Here is a 22,514-nt window from a genome sequence, read left to right as displayed (position 1 = left end):
GTTTCCCTTAACTACCACTGGCTGCCGACTCCAGCAGTGAGGACACTAATAATGATATCGATCTGTGGAAATCCAGGATCCCGTTTCTCGAAATGAAGGGAAAAGCTAGTCAGGTTCGAAGGAGCGGGACAGCATGGAGACGCACTGAGAAGTTTAGTGCATCAGACTGAAAGGCCCGAGTCCTTGTACCGCTTCACACGGTGGATCTTCTCCCGCATCAGTGTTGTGGGTGGTGATCCTGAACGATTCCTTTTATTTTACTGTGCCTTTCCAGACGGAGTTGTGTGGCCTTTCCTGACACAGCCCGAGCACCCCCGAGGTCCCACCAACAGCCACCACCAGGCCCCCTCTCGCCCACTTGTGAGGTGACACAGAAAGATGGGTGAGAAGGGAGTTGATAGCAACATGGGTGAGAAGATTCTGGAAGAAGATGGATTGATCAGGGCAAGGCTCCGTCAGGCAGCCCGGGATCAGCCCCTCTAAAACCTCTCTTCTCTGCTCACCTCACTGCTCCTCCCCAAATCCACTTCCCTGGAACATTTTGTCTTCCTTATGTAAAAGAATCCTTGTGTCCACCTTGTTTCCTCCTTTACAAAGCCCAGGTTGGCAAGTTTCCTATAGCCAAACAAGGCCCCTTTTCAGTACCTGACCACTCTCTCTGTGAAGGCTTTTCAAGGCTTTTCTCTAGCAGTAAACTTCCTTGCTGCAGCTCATAGATTCCAGTTAAACATCACTAGCAAATGCAATAGTTTAAGTGCCTTTTATTTTTTTGGGGGGGCACTGTTTTGACCTGAACAGATTGTGTACACAAATACCATTAACAATTTAATAGTAAAAAATGAATTTATTTTAGAGGAAAAAAATTGTAATTACAATTATTTAAAAAAAAAAAACAGAAGGCTGCAAACACCACACGTTTTTCTACCTTGCATTTTATTTTCATATAAAAATATTTCCAAAAACCTTCATAACAAACAATCTATGATTAGACCTTGATCGCACTATACATGTTTAGAGTTTCACTGATTGATTTGAATGTAGAGCAAACCATCTCAGGGAGTCCACTCTGTAGCTGCTAAACAAGCTGGGGAGCGTCTAGTTCGAGCCTGCAAAGTCAGCCTTTCTCTGAGCTGCCTCACTTCTAACATCAGCTCCCTCTCTTTGCACGCCAGCTCTTCTCGCCTTCTACCTAAAGGCACTAAGTGCAAATGACACAGAGTTAGTATTTCAGCTAGCAGTTTTGCAAAACTATCATGAACTCTTGCTGGAAAACAAACAACCTCTGCATGGAAACACTGTGTTTTCTCCCTTGGTGCAGTTGTATTCAGAGCTGCAAAGGGAAGAGTAATTCTCCCTAAGTGTTTTGGAAGTGGTATCGTGGCTGCTCTGTTTATTGTCACAGGAAGGTCAGATCTTGAGGAGATGCTGTGACAGGTCAAAAGATACATGTTTCCCCTTGCAAAGAGCTTCGTACATAAAATACATATGATTTTAAAATGCACATTCGCCCTAATGGCAAGGACAACCTGGCTCTAGAATCATTTAATTCTAGACTAGTTCCTGACTATAACTCTCAGTAAGATGCAAGACAGTTCTCCATCTTCTCAACATCCCCAAATCACAGACAATTATTAAAAGAAAAAAAGCATCATGTAAAATGACCAGGACAGGGACTAACCTAGCGTGAGGATATTCCCATAATGGGACACACTTCAGGCACTTCCTACCTGTTCTGTTCCTGGCAGCACACAGATTGTTTTCAGGTGTGGAACAGAAAACAGCAATAAATTGTTCAGAGTCCACTAAACACCCCGCGGTTAATAATGACTCAGTCAGCCACCTAGGTGTTCAGGACACTTTCGACACGAGAAGAAGGAAGGTCCTAACTTAGAAACTTACCACGTGACGATGACTCTGAGGCGGATACATCATTGAGACAGACGTTTCCAGACCCTGGCACCTGCTGCAATCCTAAACCTGTCTCTGTAGGTCCGGCCGTTAAATCACACTGTCTCTCTGTGACAAATGCAGAGAAGGCTTCTATGTAAATTGTGTTCTTTTTTCTAATATATTTTCTAGCTTGCGGTGAAGCATTTCTTTTCCAGGAAACAAAGCTGGAACAATCACTTGCTTCAGCTAATGGCAAGTCCAATTTGCTCAGAATCCAAAGTCAACTACTTTAGTCTATGGACCAAAACCATACATCACTGTATTTCATTTTAAGAAATTACAGCTCTATATTACTGTTTCTTCCTATATAATTAATCAACCTTCTAACAGATGGTCACTAACTTCAAGCAGAATATGGCTACTCATACTTGGAGTTTTAATAGGAGACACCCTTTTTAATAAGGCAGCTGCAATTTACTCCATATTAAAGTATTAGGCAAATTAGGGCAATGTCTGAATAACTTTGCCCAAAGCAATACTAATCATTTCACACAGTCCTGTGTGTGCCTTTGAGAGATGGGGAAATGGGAAAAATCTTTATAAAACCACGCAAAGAAGAATGCCATTCAAAAAGAATGTACCGGCCAGTCCTGGAAGTGAATGCTTTAAATTCTGCAAACACACACAGCAAATTTGCTTGCTGGTAGTGAGCTTGCTTTTCTATGGAAAATTGTTGTACATCTATCATGGGAAGCCCAAACTGTAGCTATTTTCAAGTTGAAAACAGAGTTACAGCTTGAGATTTCTGTTTTGATTTAAATAAAAAATAGTGCAAACTACTGTACATCCTCTGTTCTTTTGTGTACCCAGAAAATATTACAAAACAGCAAACTGGGAGAAAAATTATCTTAAGTTTTGGAGATGCATGAAGGAATCACTGGCAACCAGAATCAAAACACTATACAGAAGTGTTATAGCTATACAGAATGGTCAGCTAATTTTCCAGACACGATCATTTATATGGCTGCATCTCATGGGTACCAAACTGAGACTCCTTTACAAGTCTGCCCTCCTATATTGGGTTCATGAAAGGATAGTCCCAAAAAGTACCTATAAAAGTAAAGGAGTTAGACCTGAGTTTACCCCTAACCTTAGACACCTAATTTGTCTTCAGTTCATAAATCTGGGTCTTCACATCAATGTCCAGTATGCTGAAACACAGGAAACCTGCACTCTCTATATGCTTACCAAGACAGCCATCTTCTTCCTGCAGCTTTCCAGACAATTCTAATGCACTCTTCATTTCATCTTCTAAAAACTGCTTCCTGTGTTCATCTGCAGCAGCAGCTGCCTTCTGCTCTGCCTCCAGCTGAGCCTTCTTCTGCCTAACTTCTTGCCTCTGCAAGAGAGATATTCAGCATATATTCAATAGATGTATTACATGGAAAAAGCAACAAGTAAATCCACCTGAGTTATCATAGGTTAGATTTCATTCTTAAATCAAAATGTATACTATAACACTGAGTGAATGCTTTCTTTCTTTCCTTTTTTTTTTTTTTAACTTTTCAATTCAAACAGCTAGAGAAGGGTAAAAGGCTTGGATTAGGAAAAAAAAAAAAAAAAAAAAGAGGAGCAAAGACTTAAGAAAATGCTACCAGATCCTCACTGATTTTCTCTGGCGCTTCTAGAAACTTCCATCAGGAATACAAAAGAAGAGTCCTTACAACAAAATAGCTCTGGTAAACTCCTTTCACAGCATGCGATGGGCAAAGTGTGGTTACACTTTGACTGTCCCATTTAAGAAAATAAATAAGAATATTGGAGATCTTCCAAACCCGCCTGGATGCCACCCTGTGCCATGTGCTCCAGGTGTCCCTGCTGGAGCAGGGGGTTGGATTGGATGATCTCTAGAGGTCCCTCCCAACGTCAGCCGTTGTGTGACTCTGTGACCACCTTTTTCTCCTCGGCCTCCCTCAGCGCCCTCAGCAGCTGGGCTTCCTTCACTCGGTTGTCATGGAGCAGCTGGGCGATCTCCCTGTAGCCCTCCTCCCGCTCCTCATCCTCGCGCCGCAGCCTGCGCGACGCCTGCGCCCGCCAGTCCGTGTCAACGCATTGCTGCTCCGCTTTGGCTAAATCTTCCTCAGCTACCTAACAAAACATGTTTCTCATGAGGAATGCATTTATTTCAAGCACACAGCCTTACCTATACACGAGTGAATATCTTTTCCTGCCAAAAGGAGTTGTCCCTCTGTCACCACTTCAGCTGTCCCCACTAGAAGACTGAACTGCACTGACACTCCTCCATTCATCACAGCACGTTGGCTTCTCGAGAAGTAGTTTTTTTTTCTGCTTCTTTTCCATCCTTCTTATCCTTTCCTTTACTGAGGGTGCTTTTTTTTTCTCTCTCTCTCTTGAAATGAAGCAAAAATCCCCTCCATAATTTGGGGGATTTTGCTTTGCTGGCAGGGACTTTATCTGACTTTCAGGTGCAATTAGCATCAGATTTGTACCTGAATGCCAATACTTCCGCCCACACCCATCTGCTTCCATAAATTGCAGGCTGCTTACAAAAATTCAGACCCATATGCTTATTTCTAGACAAAATATAAATGCAGATGCCAAGCATATGGGCAGTGGGCTAGCTACAACTATTTTTCCAACTGTGCAGTTAGAAGTTCTGAGCTTGAAAATCTGAACAATTCCTAATGTGAAGCTATACCCAGTCATTATTGTGATCTCTAGGAGACAGCTTCTACAGCTGAGTTTCCTGCCAGCTACTGCCAACTGCAAGTTCCCTTGAGGACTTACTTCTGTTTTGTTATGGTTACAAATAAAACATGCTCCTTAACAGGAAAATAACTTATTACGAAGAGCACTCGAATCTCATTTGCCATCCTAACTGCTGGAAACTAAAGAGAAATTTAATATTTGAGACAAGACTATAGAAATTCTCTATTATATACAGCTGTTTGAACACTCTAGTCAGATTTTTGAAAAGCTCGAGTGCAAGACAAACCCAAAACTTTAAACACACCAGCATTACCTATTAATATAGGAAATATTGGGAAATAAGTTTAAAGGAACATTCTCACAATTTTATCAAATTAGTAAATATTGCTAATTAGTACACTAACTTCCAAAAAATACATGTTAAGTCCCAACTTTTTTACCATCTGAGCTTTCTGCTTTTCTTCTCGATCTACTTCCACCAATTTCTGAACAAGATGATCTTCCAGATCAGCCTTTCTTCGACTCGCATCTATCTCTCCTTTCACTTCCTGCATTACTGTCTCTTGATCTTTGATAAGATGCTACCAAACACACAAACACAAATTAGAGTCACTGAACTATTACTTCATATTTGTAATTCTGGTTCATTAACATTTAGTAAAACTGCAATAAGCTGTATTTTTAATATATACACACACATCTCATCCCACTGTATATATAACCTACTGCAGATGTTCAAAAAAATGATATTCCCTGCTGTTTTATCCACTCGAAATTACACTGTGCTGGAGTCAGCACAGTGTTCTCCCAGGTTTATATGGATGTAATTCCACCCAGGGGAGCGTAGTAGAGCCTAAGAGCAAAACTCACCATAAATGAGTCAGATTAATCACAAAAATATTCTGTACTTTGACAGTGTATTTTAGCCAAAACCTCAAAACACTTCACAAATATAAAACATGATTCACGGTACAGGGACTTGTCACAGACACGTGTGTAGCTTGAATGAGGAGCTGATCCTGCCAAAGCAGGATGGATCAGCAGCAGATCAAGAAATAGAATTTTAACTCTCACCACCTTCCCTTGGCATTGATCTGGGAACATCTATACACTTTTTTTTTGCAGACATGATCCCTTTCTGGTCCCAGTGGAGGCAGCTGTGCCAGGTTGGATACAGCCCCTCATGATAGCAGTAAAGCAGCTTCCAGGCACGTCAGGGCATGGACAGAGAAGCCCAGTCTACAAAGTCCCTTATGGACAGACACATATCCTCAGTTGGTCAAATAACTGCTCCCTTTCTAGCCTAAAGAGGATGATCATTGTAGCATTAATTTTCTTAAACAGCTGACTTCACATATACTGTTGAGTATAAATAAGCTCAGCCTGGTTTGCATTATGTAGCCACAATACAGCTGGCTGTGTGTTTAATAAACAAGATGAAATTTAGCCCAGATTGTAAAGAGCCATATGGACAAAAGCTTTAAAAAGTCAAATATAAGAAGAAACATACTTTAGAGTAGGAGGTAAGGTATTTTGGAAGACTAGTTCTGATGCAGTTGGATCTACATGTATGCAAGATGGGCATAGACAGCTGTAATTTCTAGACGTTTAAGCTACCATTTCTAATTAAAATCAATGTTATTAAAGCCTTCTATTGGCAGCCCTGCTTTTCAACCATTTACAGCAATTAACTAATATTTAACTATATATTTAAGCAATATTTATTGATTTAAAAATCTTTATTACTAAACTGATCTCTCTGAATCATTAAAAACATCATTACACACAGAAAAAAAAGGAATTTTCTTTAGGGACATGATTAACAAAGATGTTTGAGGAAAGAACTACATCTTCCCCTCAATACAGCCATTCCTTTTTGCTTAATTATGTTGTTGGCAAATAGATATTCTTTGACCAGCTACACTGATCCATTATACTGATTTCTCCAGAAAATGCAGATATACCTGGTTATCACGGAGTTTATGGAATGATGAGCATATTGTTACAGGCTTATTTGGAATTTAAGTGTTCCTCACTTCTCTTTACTAGATGAGCACAAATATATACAGATTGCAGCAATAAAATGACTGCTGTGAATAGAAGAACAAAATGGGGAAGATAAGGGTATTTTCTCCCAGAAAAATGCATAACAGTAAGTTCTTCTAATTCTATTATTAACACAAGGTTTATTCTAAAAATGGTAGCAGAGGAAAAAAAAAGAGAAAAAAATCCACTTTTTTTTTTTCCCACAGTGGCTGATTGAACAAATGCAACTAAATCTGAGAACTGCACAGGAATAGCCATTAAATATAAATATCTGCATAGTTTCCTGTGCTTACCTGTTCGAAAAGCTGTCTTTGAGACTCAAGTTCCATTTGCCTAACTTCAATATCTTGAGCAACAGCAGCTGTTTCCTGCTCTCTTATAGATGCCTTGAGAAGAAAAATAACCCATGAAAACACCGTACAGGAAAAATACTTAACCTTAAAAAAAACCCCAAAAAACAAAACCAAAAAACCCCAAAAAACAAAAGCCATGTCCTACCTCTAAGTTGACTTTCTAACATGCCATGAATACTGAAAAATAACTGATATAAAAAGTACAAGGCTAATGAATCTTACAGTCCCCTGACGGTGCTCTGAAAAGTGTGGTGCTGAGACACTGCAAAGGGCCTGCAGAAGATCAGTTTGGGCCCTCAGGCCTCAAAGGCTCTGGCTCCATCCAGTGCATCCTGGTGCCGGAGCCGGGAGCCCAGCAGGAGCAGAGTCAGGTCTCAGCAGTGGCAAGTGGTGCCTCCCAATCAACAGCAGAGCTCATTTGCAGTCTGGATCTACTGCCCGCAGACGACTGAGAACTGGCTGGTCCTTTAACGGGCTCACAACTCAGCACTGCCAACATATGGATGAATTTGGCTTTTCTCAGGAATTTGGCAATTAAATCAATCCAGTGGAGCATAGCAAGTGCCAAAGACGACTGTTAAATGTGCACTTGCTACATAAAGCCATCCATCTCATGCTAAATACATCTCCATGCTCACAAATCACAGTATCTCAGCTGGAACTTGAGTTGTGTATTTTTGATTGTTTACTTTTCTTGATAAACCTTCAAGAAAAGAATTGCTTGAGCAATACTGAACCTTTCTTGCAATTTCATCTTCAAGTCGTTTGAGCTCCATCTGCCGCTGATCTTGTTGATATTTCAGAAAACGTCGCCTTGCAGCATCCAGCAACTGCAACTCCTTTACTTTCAGTTCTCTTTTCACAGCAGCTAGTCTTGAAAGCCAAAATAAACACAAACAAGGAAACCTGTATGTCTAAAATGTCAACGTCAAAGAGTGTAAGTTTGCACTGGAGTCACCCACTAGCTCCTATGAGCTAATCTCTAACTTGTAATGCTTAGGACAGATGCTTTCCTTCTGTAACTGTCCAGTTTTCATTTACAAGACAAAATTAAAATCATAGATAAACAGAGGTCCTTTAATGGCAGCCCCTCCCAATTAACCTTTGAAAACCTGTGTTCTGCTACCATCACATTTTAATAAGCAATAATTTAGTACTGCAGGGATCCAGAACTGGATACTATACCTTAGTGCCAGTGTCTTGGTACCTTTTTCTGCACAAAAACCTATGTTTATTTGTAAAATATCTAACTGCTTTCAGGAATAGGTACACAATCTTGTGAACTAGTTGCAATGAAAGGTCACTGCCCTCTTAAAAAAACACCCAACTGAAAGAAAACAGAAGCTCAAGAAAAATACTACTTGTGGTTGATCTATGGAGATGTAGAATCTCTCTTCACAACTGCAGAATGCAGGGACTACTGCATTAATTTCAGTACTATGGCAACTCCTTACTCCGCAACTGAGATGGTTAAAAGTCTTTTTTCTAACTCCATTAACCATGGAGGAATATGTACAGGTCACTGACACTGTCGAGGACTGTTACATTCGCAGTCTTAGTCTGGAGTCAGCATGCAAAAAGTCAGCAGTTGGTGGCCCAAGAGCAGTCACAGTCTGAAGAGAACGGACAAAAGCTGGGAGCTGAGACAAAAATACCAAGTGACTTGGCCTCTGCTCTGCTGTATTTCTTTGGGCAAGGCAGTAATACAAACCAGATCACTTTATTCCCACACCAAAATCCAATCTACCAGACCACACACTTTTCCCATATTATAATTTATACAAATTAGTGGTGATTTCTCCTTCACTCGTGGTTAAAAATATAATAGCAGGATATTGTAGCTGAGCCCCTAATACTTAATATGTAGTAGTACCTCTGCCTCTGTTCTGCCAGCTTCTCTTCTTCTTCCAGCAGCATTTTTCTCCTCTGTTCCTCAGCTTCTTGAAGCAGTTCCTGCCTCCGATACCAGGCTTCATCTTCTGCCTTCCGTTCCTGCACTTTAGCTTCCAATTCATGCACCAACTGTCTAAATGAAAGATCACACACATAAAGCCAGACATTAAGAACTGATGACTTTACAAGCAAAGAACTGCTGAAATATGATATCATGAAAGAGCATGGCATCCCCGCTATGTGCTGATAAAAGCATAAAGGAGAGCTATGGTACCAGCCGGTACAAACAGGGCCTTGCAGCCCAGTGCAGAAATGAAGCTTCTTCTCATGTTCTTAAGGCAAACTGACTTGTAACGGTGCCAAGGTAATCAAGGTAATTTCAGTGGTAAGCTGGTAACTCCTGGCCCTTTGACAAAGCTACACATTACAAGGCTAACGCAGATTTAGGTTCTGAATTCCAAGTTTTCAAGCATGAAGACTTTAGGCCAAATATTTTCTGGGAATTTACAAATACTTTTGGTTTAAGATATGACTGGCAATTTAACTTAAAAACACAGCAGGGCAAATTACTCATTTTTTGTAGTTATTTAAATCATTGTCCCCATTTTTTTCTTTATTATTTTCTTCCTTCTCAAGCATACACATTAAAATAGAAAAATGGCACTACATCATATCTATCAATTTGCCATGGTCTTCAGTTTTCCCATTAATACCTCTCTCGTAAGTACGTGATCTCATCCTGTCTGATCCTCTCTCGTTCCTGAGTTTGATAATCCACAATGAACTTGGGATATTTATTAAATACAGGGTACTGCCCTTTTGTGAGCGGCATGAAGTCATCCAGCATACGCTGTGGATGGATGTCCACTGGGGTAGACTCCATCAGGTGATAAGCTTCTTTAATCACGACATTAATGTCCAAGTTGTTCCGATGATGAAAGAAATACTGCAAGAGACATGGTTCTATTTGCATTCTACAAAACATTACGCAAACTTTTCATATGCCTTACAGGAACAGTTAAATAAATTGGAAAAGCCTATATTCCAAATGTGGATGATAAAGAGGTTATTAAGTTAGCCCATTAGTTAAAACCATTAGCTAAAAACTACTGTCTCAACTGACTTAATCTAAAACTTTTCAAGTTTGAAAAGCATCCTCTGGCTCTTTTTCTTCTCTCCAAACTACATTTACACAAAAGATGTGGAAGTCTAGGATGTGATTTTTAGAGTATTCCAACTGCCTAGACAGACACTTTTACCACTGGGTAAATCTCAATGACTTTTGACGTTTAAAAGAAAATCTGTCTATCGATTATTGAAATAATATGACAATAATGTTTTCCATGTGATGTCTGAAAAACTGATTGCTGAAAAGCATTTTTTTCAAATTTCATTTTTTTCTTTGCCTATAAAGATATCATCATACAAAAAATGCTCTTTCTCTCATGTAAAAGCAAAATGTAAGTTCTTGCTTCAAGGAAAGTCAAGTAATATTGTTAACTCTGCAAATCAGAAGGGAAAATAATGAAATAAGACAGAACTATAGTCTTTTATCTCCAAAGTCAGTTCTAGATTCCCAAGCAAGACACATAATAATTTTGTGGTTGATAAACTTCCCACATTTACAAAATGACTTCTAGTGGCTTTAGAAACCTCGTGAAAGCTTAAAGACAGTCATATTATATGAAACTGCAGAAAACTGCTCAATAGTTTTAATTTATAGCACATTGGCCAGGTAGTAAATGACATTGTTCAGACATGCAATAATATTTTAGTATGGAATTGAAACATTTCTAGTTAACTTCCACAAAACCAGATGTGATGGCTTACACCTTTCTGTAGCTACAATTTCAGATGACTGTCTTGAACTGCAAGATGCTTACCTCAAAATCCTCTATTTGATTACAGTGAAGCAATGCAGCTCTGGAGCATGTAACGTAGGCAACAACAATCATTAGAAAGTATGAAGGATGGTTGGAGAAGATATTATCAAAGACTTTCAGCCATTCCTCTCTGGTTAGAACCTCAGAGAACAGTGTTTCTAGAAGAGGCCAGGCATAAACCTATATTATTTGGGAAAATCAACAAAATAACCTGTTAGTGGTATTTCATTATTCCTTTAGCTGGAATTATATGAAATGTTGTTGTCTTATAATACAAATTTATTTATGAAAGACAAACTGGAACTAAGCCAGAAGATTTGAATAGAGGAGGTGTAAATCTTCCACTTATATTTGCAAAGCTAAAATCATCCCTAATGATAAACATATATAATTGTGGCATTGCCTCATTTACTAAATTCATTCACCACACCTATGTCCACCTTCCAAAAAAAGAAAAATAAAATGCGTTTGTAATTCAACCAGTAATGTTTCAAACAATGTGCACTTGAAAACAAAGCACTTCTATGAACTACAGTAGCAGGTACATGAGGATTTATCTTCATGCAAAAGGAAAAGGTGCTGGAAAGTGGTGAGATATTTGTCACACACACATGACCATTAACTATTACTCAACAAAAACACCCTTGAAAGGAAGCACATCAAAATAGAAAACTAGTGCACTAATCATTCACTGCAATGACATTTCGTATACAAAATTTGGCTAGAATTTTACCTGCGAAGTCACACTGTATTTTACCAAATGCTGAAGTAGCTCTTTGTCATGATGTGCCAAAATATTCTCCACCATACTAAGGACATTAACTGGAGGATTGGGAAAATACTCAAACCAGTGCTGGCAAAAATTAACTACAAGAGAAATAACACAATCCATTATAATCCAGAGTGACAGACTCCTGACAATGCTTTAGGTTTGATTGCAACAGCTGCGAATTTTTAAGAGAGAGTCTTTGGCAGCAAAGCCTGTTCAAAATGCTCCCATTCCTCCTCTTCTTTACAATATATTCCTAACCCATTGCTACATTTTACTGAATAGACTTTAAAAATACTGTTACACTGCTAAGTTCTTGCTGGAAGCAGTGCAGAGGCAGTCTAATATCTTGTTTTGATTTACGAACAGGTTTTGGTTTTCAAACACACAGCCACTATATATTAATTCCTGGTGAGCATATTTAAGAGGGAACCTCTGGTGACTTGTCAGGAAAACACCTTATTCAGTTTATCAAGAAAAGCTTATTTGCACAAAAATATTTTTCAGCAAATTGGATTTTTAAACATCTTTGCTTACCTATTACAGTAGCAACAACTTCAAAGCAGATCAGCTGGTTGTTCTGAAACAATTTTACAAATGGGAATGCTAGCAAAGGAATATAAGGTGTCTCACCAAAGATAGCAGACCAGTGAGCTAGAGCAGATAAGGTCCTATATATATAAACAAGAAAAAGAGTAGAAGATATTAGGAGTAGAAAAGAAAAATATTACATACATATTATAACTGTATAGAGGACTAAACTTTAAATACATAGATGCTGTATATACAAGTAAAAGTACATTAAGGCACTACTATTTCACTTTACTCTTTCATTACAACTGCTTCCAGCTGGGGGGTATACTTCAAATCAATCCATGAAAATATATGTTTACCTCTGTAAAACTCTCAGCAGTTTCCTACTTTTAATGGGATACTCGTTCTGAATATGCACGAAGGCACTGTGGGTGCCTTTATCTATCAGGCTGCTGAACGCTACGTGGTTTTCAGGAAGCTGCAATAAGGAACGCCAAACAAACATCCTGCAATTAAAATAAGGACTTGGTTGAGCCACTTCTCTTTCATAGGCCAGGGAGCACAAGCAATTTGCTTTTATGCAAGGACAGACATGCACACAGACCTACCTGTATTTCTCTGGATATTCTCCAAATCCTTTCAACAAAGCCTGCAGACGTTTCTTGTTTAATCCACCTGGCAACTCATTCTAAAAAACAGGAAATTAACAATCAGTGTATGTACGTATTTCTGCTCATAATCTTTTTTCTTTCTTGTGTTTTAATTGATGATATTATCTAAACATTGAAGGTCCATGTTAAAAAAAAAAAAGTTAGGTATATTGCTGTTGCATCATTTTAGATATTTTAACAGCAACATTTGCTTTCTACTGTAGTCACAAAGCAGCAGCCACCGATTTCAGTCAGAAACAGATGAGACCCCAAATGACTAAACTCTATAATAGCTATAGCCAAACTATATTAACATAAGGAACGGATCATTTTGTGATGAATGCTTCTGTAAGGAGAATGTATATAACACTCAGGATAAAGAACCAGAGAGAAAATAGTGCAGTGATGAGAAAAGGGAAAGAAATGGAACAATAATGTACCCCTAAATAATATCAAAAATCATGTGGTTTCTAGACAGAAGTTTTAGGAGTGTAGTTTGCTAGCAGAGAAGCAGAGCAGTTTTAACAAACATCCACACGTGGTTCTAGTAACTTCAGATACCCCTAGCTGGCGCAGCAGAAGCTCCACAGCCCTGGCTCTGCCACGTGATGCAGCAGTATGTGCTAAGACAGCGGAAGAAAGAGCTAAAACTCCCCTAATCCCCTCTCTGTTCAAGCGTTAACAGTCAGCCAGTGCTTGAACTTGCTTCCCAAAGCAAGCAGATAGTTTTCTGCAATGTAATTCAAATGCTGCCGGCTGGAGAACACAATATTTGCAACTTTTTCCTACCTCTTTATTTTCAAGCGATGCGTTTGCTTGTGGTTTCAGTGTTCTGGTTTCAATTTTGCTTCCTCTGGATTTCCAAGGGCGCTCTGACCTTCCCGAAGCCACCCTCATTGTAAGTTTATTTGCCCCTAACTTGCTCTTGGACCAATCTTCCACTACTTTGAACAGGGGTGGTGGAGGCTAGTATTAAATGAAAATAACTCAGTTAACATCTGTGAGAAAGCCTAAAGGTCATTCTAATATGATATTTACTCTATTTTACATGCAATGTTCTTGAGCCCAATAGCCGCAGCAGGAACAATAGATAAATATTTATAACAGAAAGAAAAATATATGGACTGCAAAATCCAGAGTAAGTACTCAAGTGAATAAATGTGCTGTAATAACCTAGAAAGACTATGAGAAGGTTTACGTAGCTTCCAAACTCCTGCTCAGTCATCACATATATTCTTGTTTCGCAAACACTAAAACACAATTGGGATAGCACAAGTGTATCATGTATTCGGCTAATTTACTTTCGTGTGTTTCTCAGTGTTACAGAAAGATCTTTCTATAGCACCAGTTAAAAGAGAATACAAAAGACCTTTACAAACTTTAATTAACCTTCACTGTCAGGTAGGTATTAATTGAATTGTGGAGATTGGGAAAGCAAGTTACAATCCCAAATCATGTCAGCCCAGCAGCAAAAGTGCAAATGAAATGTATGCCTGACCTGCAACCTCGTACACACTCTTCCTCAGTGCAAACTCTTTTGTTGTACAAAGCTGGTTACTTCAAAGACATGGTGATTAAAGATACATGGAATTCTGGATTTAGAAGCTAGGCTCTCATTAATAAGTTACTTTAATAAAATAAGAACTGGTATTTAAAATGTTTGTTATTTAGGAAGGATTAGGAAGATGATTGTGCCATAATGACGTATTCTAGTATCTAATAATGCATTAAAAATAACAAAATCATAGCTAATAAATAAATAAATAAATAAAGACCAGACAGCTTGTACCAGAAAATAAAAAAGCATCAGTTGCAAACTACTTCTGGAAGAAAATGGAATAGAAGCAGCACAATCCTCTCATCTCCACCCCTGCTCCCCTCAATAACATCATTACAAAGAATAAAAATGGTCCACATAAACTGCTGTAGAAAGAAATCCCTCCTGAAAACAGAATTACAGGGATGTACTCTAAAAGCATCACATTACTTGCCACTACTTGGCAACACGATGGGAACTCTGCCTATCTTTGTAGTTTTAAACACAGCCCTCCAAGACTTTTAAGCCAATGATATTAGCAAACTCTTTCTGAAATGAAAATCTTGCAGACAAGTATGATATTTAATGGCATTTCCTATTGTTACAAGAAATGTAAAACACTACCTTATTTACTTCTTGAGTCAAAGCTTGGACACTGTATAGGTTAAGGCTTCCATTTTCCATTACTGCTGCAATATAACGTCCATTGGGGCTAATTGCTGCTGCACTAATTCCCTCCTCGTAACTCCCAATTTCAAAAAGAAGTTTGCATGTCTCTATATTGATAAACCTCATAATATTGTCTTGACTCAACACTCCAAGGACCTACAAGATAAAAGGATCCAACAATGAGTATTGACAATGCAAAGCAAAGAGGAATATCAAAATCTGAAATTCCATTCAAATAAGCTAAAAGGTGGGTGAGCAAATATTTAAGGTAGTGAGGTTTTTTTCTATAGCATATTGCCCAGCCCCTTACTGTCCCCAAAACCCCCTCACAGTGCACGTGCTGAATCAAATAAACAAATATTCCTGTCTTAAGCTCTGCAAAAAACTGACCTGATTAGAGCCCCCATCAAAACTATCAGGGAGGAATTCCAGATGACGGACAGCCCGAACTTTTGTAGGCATCTGGATTATTCTCACCAACTGCTTTGATTCTAAACACCATAAGTGAAGATGATTGGATTTTCCGCCAGCTACAAAAATCCGGCCATCTCTGGATCACAAACAAGGCAAAGTTTCCATCAGAATACTATATTACCAAAATAAGAGAAATCATGCATTTCATTCTATGACGTTTGATTACTTTTAAATCCATCACTATTCCTCTCATACTGTGTTGAAAGAACAAAACAGTTCCTAAATAATAAAACTTGCTTTTGTAATGGAGAATTTAAAGTTTATTTTAGTAGTAATAAAAATAATTTCCTTTATTTCAAGGGACTGTGAATGCTAAGGGATTGTACTATATAAACTGATGTGATTTGTTGCCAAAAGGATCAGTCATAGCACAGTTCAAAGGCTTATATTGAGCATATAGCTCAATACCTCCATTGCAAATAAGCAGTAAAGCTTTTTTAAAAAAATTACAACTTTTGTCATTTCTATAGCCTCCTGAATGTTTAAGATTGCACCTTACCTGGTGACTGCAAAGACCTTATAAAGCAATACAGAACCTTCTACTGGAGTTGGCAGCTGGTATTTACACTGAAGAGTATCGAATTCCCACGCAAAAACAGAGTTATCTTTAAAACAGCTGAGGATGGTGTTACTCAGTGGAAGAAAGAAAACCTGAAAGAACACGAAGAAAAATAAATGGAATAAAGTTGTTCATAATGTACCTTTTAAACTGGACAAAACTGAACGACGGAATAAAACACAGCAAGAAACCACCACAGTGGGGATCTTAACCTCCTGTAACTGGAGAATGAGGGCTGAGATCGCAGGGAGGGCAGGTCCCCTTCCCCTGCTCAGTGCTCCCTTGCACTGGTTCAGAACTTGCACCCTTTGGTAAGCCAGTTCAGCCTGCTGAAAGCACAAAGAATTACCTGTCTATTCTGGGTTATTTTTTTTTGACTGTTAAATTGGCTTGTGCAGGATTCTGATGAGTGGCAGGCAGGGCATGATATAAAGAGTGTCAATAACTACCTGAGAACAGGAAGAAAACGGCGCTCTCTCTGCACTGGTGGGTTTTGAATTGCTCACTGCATCTGAAATGTAGCTTCAGTTTCCAAACAGCACCAATAGCCTGAAGATGAACTCCATGGAGCACTTTATATTTAGACTTGAGTTCTTAGGTTTACATATAGGTATTTAATGGAGTAAAAAAAACATTATGGACAGTTTAGCAATGCAGTCTTCATCTATGAAATGCATTTTTTTGCTGCCACGTTGAAAGAAAACAATAACAAAAAGGTTTTAGATATGCATTTTAATTATTCTGAACATGCTTACTGTATATACGTAATTTCATTCCATTAAAAAAAATGAATTATTTAAATGTTCAGATTTCATCAGACACATTCTTGTTGGATGACAAATTACCGCTCTAGATCAGAGGTTCTATTTGGGCAACAGCACATGCAGCTCCTACAGAATCACTCTATCCACAACTTTGAAGGTTAAAGTCAAAACATAGTTCCTGGTACCTGAGCACTGAGGGTCTGCCTGAAGGATTCACAGGGTGAGATACACAGTCAGTGCTAGGAAGAGCACAGTTCTGTTCTGATATCTTTGGGCCTTGAAGCAAATTGTAAATCTAGATATGCGGGATGGGATTCATCCTGCCTAATGTTAGCGACTACAAGTCTGATATTCAGCCCAAATTAGTCACTTGGCAGTGAACGAGAAAAAGTTGCCTGTGAGAGGGAGAGTCACCTCATCTATCATGTTCATTCCTATTCAGATGGGCTGAGTTGCCCTGTGGAGATACCTGTCCTTCTTCAGGGAATCTGAGGAAGTTTGGAGAAGGAATTTTATCTATACAGATGGATGAAGTTAGGCAAGATGATTCCTACCTTTTCTTAATTCCTGTGCTCAAAAAAAAAAAAAAAAAAAAAAAAAAAAGTCTGTAGGTTGTTTCGAGAGTAAGTTATTTTAATTTTTGACAAGCTGGAGTACAGAACAGTTATTTTAGAAAGATAAGACTCTAGCTGCTGTTGAGTAGTAGTGATGCTTTGGAAATCATCATTACAAATGTCCTCTCTTTGGCTCTTCTTTTTCATCTGTCTTTTTTCATCTTTGTCTTTTCTAATCAGCTCTGCCCCTGTACTGACTGTACAGAAGGTGTATGTTGGACTGCCAACTGGGGTCACGTGAAGAGACCACCCAAAGTTCACTGTGGGAAACTACCAGGAAGGCTCCTAGAGCAAGTGAGAATGGCACTTTGGACATTGGGTGTCACTGTCACCAGCTACAGCCTGATAATAAATCTCATCTTTGATTTGGCACTTATCTGCATGTCTTAAATCAAGGCATGGGAGTAAACATCATTATCTCTGTTTTAAGGACTGTAAAACGAGATCCAGATAAGCTGCAAAAGGTCACACCAGGGATGAGAGAGACAAAAGAAAACCACAGGCTTTTGATTCCCTACACAGTGATTTATTCACTGAACCACAGCCATTATTGTTTTGTTTTAAAAGTTGTTTCTATATTGAAACATCCTGATCCTACCAAATTTCAAGAGCCAACAAGAACCAACCCCACACACACCTAGTCTACACAAAGATATACGTATGGAGTGTCAGAAAAATTTATCCGCCAAATAAATGCATCCATCTCTGAAGGGAAATGTGATAATTATTTTAGTGACCTGCCTGCACTACAGAACAACTTTAATAAAGCAACAACAGCAAACAGTAAACAAAATATCCCACGGAAATTGCTTGGTGACTATTTCAGGTTGACAGAATTTCTGTTTGACCTAGAACATGAAGACACTCAAATGACACCCTGGTCCTCTGCAAAACCAGCATGGGAATTTTACTGACCCATTTGAGGAATTCTCCAGTTTGAAGTGGTGTCTGTAAGACTACTCCCTGCAGTGCAGCACGTGTAAGCAATGCTCGGGGACAGCTTTGGTACTTTCTGTACTGCTTATGCCAAGGTTTGACATTTGGTGGCACAGGCAGACCCATTAAAATCAGCATAATGCTATGGCAGACCTACATAAACCACTCCTCAACATAAACATATTCTTTCTGACTCCTTGAGTTGTTCTGGCATGTCTTTCAGCAAACTGAACCAAAGTAGTCACTAGCAGTAATTTCTTTCTGCTGAGTTATTTTTCAGCTTTGTTAGCTCCCACATTCAGTGCTGGCATGATCAGAGCACACAGGAAGGGGAGAAGCTTTAAAATAAGATGCAAGTAAATTGTAGTGACTCCTTAAACTAACATTATTGAAAAAAAAAAAAACACCTCTGTTGAATATCCCTAGGTTGGAAAGGATTTCTAGAGGTCCTCTGAGGCTCCCCTGCCCCCAGTTCAAAGCAGGACCAATCTAGAAGGTGACACCAACTTCCAGAGTAGATTGACTTGGTTAGGGTCAAACCCAGCCTAGTTTTCAGTATCGCCAAAAATGGAGGTTCCTTAAATGTTCCCAGCAGACCCGTTTGACTAGTGTGTTGTGATTCCAGGAGTCTGGGCAATGAGATGGGAGCTATGTTCAAGGAACACAGAAAAGATTCAGCAGTATTTTAAAAAGCATTTTCAAGTACTGAGATTTTAAAACGCAGCATTTTTCCCACCCGGTTGTGCTTGTTTTGTGCTTTAGCAATGGCTCTTTACTCACCTTCTGTATACCCACAGACTGACGAACGTTGAGCTTCCTTTTCCTTTGAAAGGTGTCCAGGTCCCAGAGCTGTGCTGTATCAGGGGACGTGGTGATTGCATACCTGCCTGAGCCATGGACAGACATGGAAGACACTGAAGATTCATGTCCTCTCATCCAGCTAACGAGTTCTTTGGTTTCTGTAGGAGTGGATGAAAAAAAAATGAAAGAATCTGAAAGTCATGCAAAGCAAATCAGCTAGTGCTTTACTCCTTATTGCCAACATTATGCAATGAAAGAGACTTAGGCATACCTAGTACACCTTTGTTCACCACCACAATTCATGAAACAAGAAACAAAGATAGCAATCTTCATATAGTTATTACACCTTACAGAAACAGAACCTTCATCTCTAAATAACAGATTTTGTAAGTTTTTCCTTATACAACTTGCACGGACTTGTTTAATTTAGCCTACGAATCAATCTTAAGAAGCCATGAACATTGAGATTAGATAAATTCAGTATGTTTTGTAGGCAGATTATCCAATGTGAACACCAGCAGTAATCTCTAAATGTTGAGACTGAATGTTCTAGTTAGAGTTCTCCACTTGTTTTTACTTGCAATAAGCATGAATGATTACACAGCTATTCACGGATGCAAAGGAGGAAGGCTGAATGACAACAGGTTATGACTACAGAAAAGCAGAGTCAGAAAGCAACAGCTCATTAATTCTTTTAGAGTGCAAAACATTTTTATGCAGCGTATTGCATATTAAGGAAATGGTTTCTCTGACTGCATTCTCTCGCACTTGTGACTGCATGACCACTAATCTTTCCTCAGCAACTCAACAATATTTGTGGCAATTATACTATTTACATTGGGTAGTTTGCCTGGCAGCCCACAGGGTGGTTCCATCTGACCTACTGCTGCGGCATCAAAGATGGGAAATGGCTTTTGAGCAGCTCATTAGGGCTGTTATCACATGGGAGGAGGACATGGGATTACAGGGTATAGTTTCCAGGACAGTTGATGGAGCCCTCCAACTGAGCATTTCCTAACACCCTCTGAGGATAGTTTGCCCAATTCTGACGTGGGTGGGAAGTATTTATAGTATTTTAAAACATTCCTCAGTATGATCTGGGAAAAAAAACACCATATAAACATGCAGATCTCTGTGGAGTGATCAATAGGATTTCTCTAAATGGATACAAAAACTAAATTTGGTCTTCCTGCGAGGAAGTAAGGGTGAAAAAAAGTGCAGAGGATTTCAGACCATATATCCTACTCTTCCGCTATTTTGGGAAAGAGTGTTGGTTAAAATCTCCAGCAATATTATCAGACTCAGTCCTTCAAACTGTCAATGACTTATTTCTACTGCCTTTTTTTTTCCCTAAAGATTTAAGTCCACATGATAGGAGGCACTACAAGTTAATTTTTTGATAAGATTAATTTATCTAAGAATGAACTGCCAATGCCTTTCACCATTTAGTCTGTAATCAAGTCAAAAACAAACATGTAACGTGTGAAATTAATTACAGATGTCACTTTTGAATAAGAATACAGATTTACTTGCATGCTCAAAAGTATTGACAGTTCTGTTAGTATATTTGTCTTCTTGTTTATTTTCTTTTCTGTAAATAAAGTTTAAAGCTGGTTCACTTGCAAACTCTAATACACTGACAACTGATTTTGTTTTGTTTTCACACAGTCTGGTATAGAGGCAGCATACAGTGATCTGCTTTAGAAAAGCTAACACATAATCTTGGTCCAATGCTATACTTAAGCAGAAACCTGTGTGACTCAGTGGAAACAAGAAGCTGTGATGAAGCAAAGGGTTCTTTACCCATAAAAGACAGGACTATAATCTTTTCTGTTGTTGTTTCAGAAGAACATGTGGCATGTAGTGATTAATAAGGCTTTCATCAAAAATCTTACAAATTTGAGGTTGAAACTAAACCTATATATGTTTTCACAGCAATCCAGATTTTTCAGGAAGGCTTTAAATTTCTCCCTACCTATATCAAAACACTTTATGGAATAATCTGCCAAAGCCACAAGGAATTCTGTCTTCCTACGAAGATTAAATGCTAAAGCAGTACAAGCCTGCGTTGTTCGCTGGACAAGGTTGAACCTATTAAAAAAAAAAGAAAGAAAAAGAAAAAAGTTGTTTGTATTGTGTTAGCAAACTCTGGTGCAAAATGTAACATAAAGTAATAATCACTTTCAATATATTTCACCAAAATAAAAATAAATTAATGTTAAAGAAGGGAGCAAAGAAATATAAAAAATGCTCACTTTTAAAACTGCATAGTATAAAACTGAAAAGACTAATTCAAATATTTCTGCAAAAGATCTTAATAGGTCTAGTTTACTGTAATTCATAGCTTGTTATTAACTCATCAGTACTATTCACGGAATAACCTATTTCATGTGGTAACATTTAATTGATCACTGAAGATTTGTGATATTGATATCTGTTCAGTTTAGAGTTACAATCTTCTGATTTTTTTGGAGCAGCTAAATCAATAAAACAGTATGTAGGGAGCCTATGTGAGAGACTGATCTGCAATTTCAGTTTTGAAACCACTACCTCACCCAGCATGAAAAACATTACAGATGTAAAGATGGTGAAAATTATTTATATCAACTGATCAGGGCTATTTTTAATAACAAATCTTACCTGTTTCCATTCAAATCAAAAACATATATATTTCCTTGGTGATCTCCTGCAAGCAGAGAATCTCCAGAACTGTCAAAAGCCACATTCAGAAAACGTATTGTTTTTGAATTATATCCTGTGGTACTATGGGTTATGTTTACTGTAACTCTGTGAAGAAAGAAAGCAAAATGAACATGTTGTGAATTATTTCCTTACCATGTATTTTTCTAAGATGTAGGATTAAAGTATTCCTATAAGAGGATTTTACAGTTCTAATCAGTGGCACCTTAAAAAAATCTTGCTCTGTGAAAGAGCACATATTTCTATTGGGAAGTACTGACTTTATTGGAAGGTAGTTAGGAGATAATATGGAAAGTAGAAGGGGAAAATTCACCATTCCTGGCCATTTTATGAGTTACTATAAGAAATCGCATCAATCAGATGGGGAGCAATTCAGTTTCATACCATTTCTTTACAAGTGGAACAAGCCATTTTTTATCATTTTCATCTGGGATACTACGGAACAAAAGTTGCTCCCTGACAGTTTTTAACCCTGCAAACTTGTATCACTGTTAGCAGAGGGTGGAGCCAGGTGCCCAACAGGAGCCCCCAGGCAGAGCGAGTCACCAGTAAGAGGCTCCTCCAGGAAGCAGGAATGACATCTGCTCTTCCTGGGTTTCTTGGATAACGTAAGTCAAACGACGTAGTTTCTAAAATTACTCGAATGTAAATTCGGAGTTACAGTAAATACCTAAAAAATGTACAGGATATTGGGATGCAGATTAAGGACTAC

General features: G+C 38.5%; 1 protein-coding gene across 1 annotated transcript; it reads right to left on the bottom strand.

Moving 5' to 3' along the window:
* Window positions 1-1,045: 1,045 nt before the first annotated feature.
* TBC1D31 (TBC1 domain family member 31) lies at window positions 1,046-21,938 on the bottom strand. The gene is given in 22 exon segments (XM_088533301.1): window positions 1,046-1,198; window positions 1,900-2,016; window positions 3,139-3,289; window positions 3,844-4,038; window positions 5,061-5,201; window positions 6,960-7,052; window positions 7,757-7,892; window positions 8,893-9,045; window positions 9,626-9,858; window positions 10,796-10,975; window positions 11,529-11,662; window positions 12,102-12,235; window positions 12,458-12,604; window positions 12,707-12,786; window positions 13,538-13,714; window positions 14,910-15,110; window positions 15,345-15,504; window positions 15,928-16,079; window positions 19,082-19,260; window positions 21,078-21,193; window positions 21,743-21,902; window positions 21,905-21,938. Coding segments are annotated over 22 exon segments (3,198 nt in total). The 5' UTR covers window positions 21,918-21,938; the 3' UTR covers window positions 1,046-1,052.
* Between the last annotated feature and the right edge of the window lie 576 nt (window positions 21,939-22,514).

Source organism: Tinamus guttatus, unplaced genomic scaffold (genome assembly GCF_059628265.1).
Source record: "Tinamus guttatus ecotype Peru unplaced genomic scaffold, ASM5962826v1 Tinamus_guttatus_pri_ptg000492l, whole genome shotgun sequence".
Taxonomy (NCBI): domain Eukaryota; kingdom Metazoa; phylum Chordata; class Aves; order Tinamiformes; family Tinamidae; genus Tinamus; species Tinamus guttatus.
The sequence above is the reverse complement of the archived record's forward strand: the minus strand, read 5'-3'. Positions and strand labels throughout refer to the sequence as shown.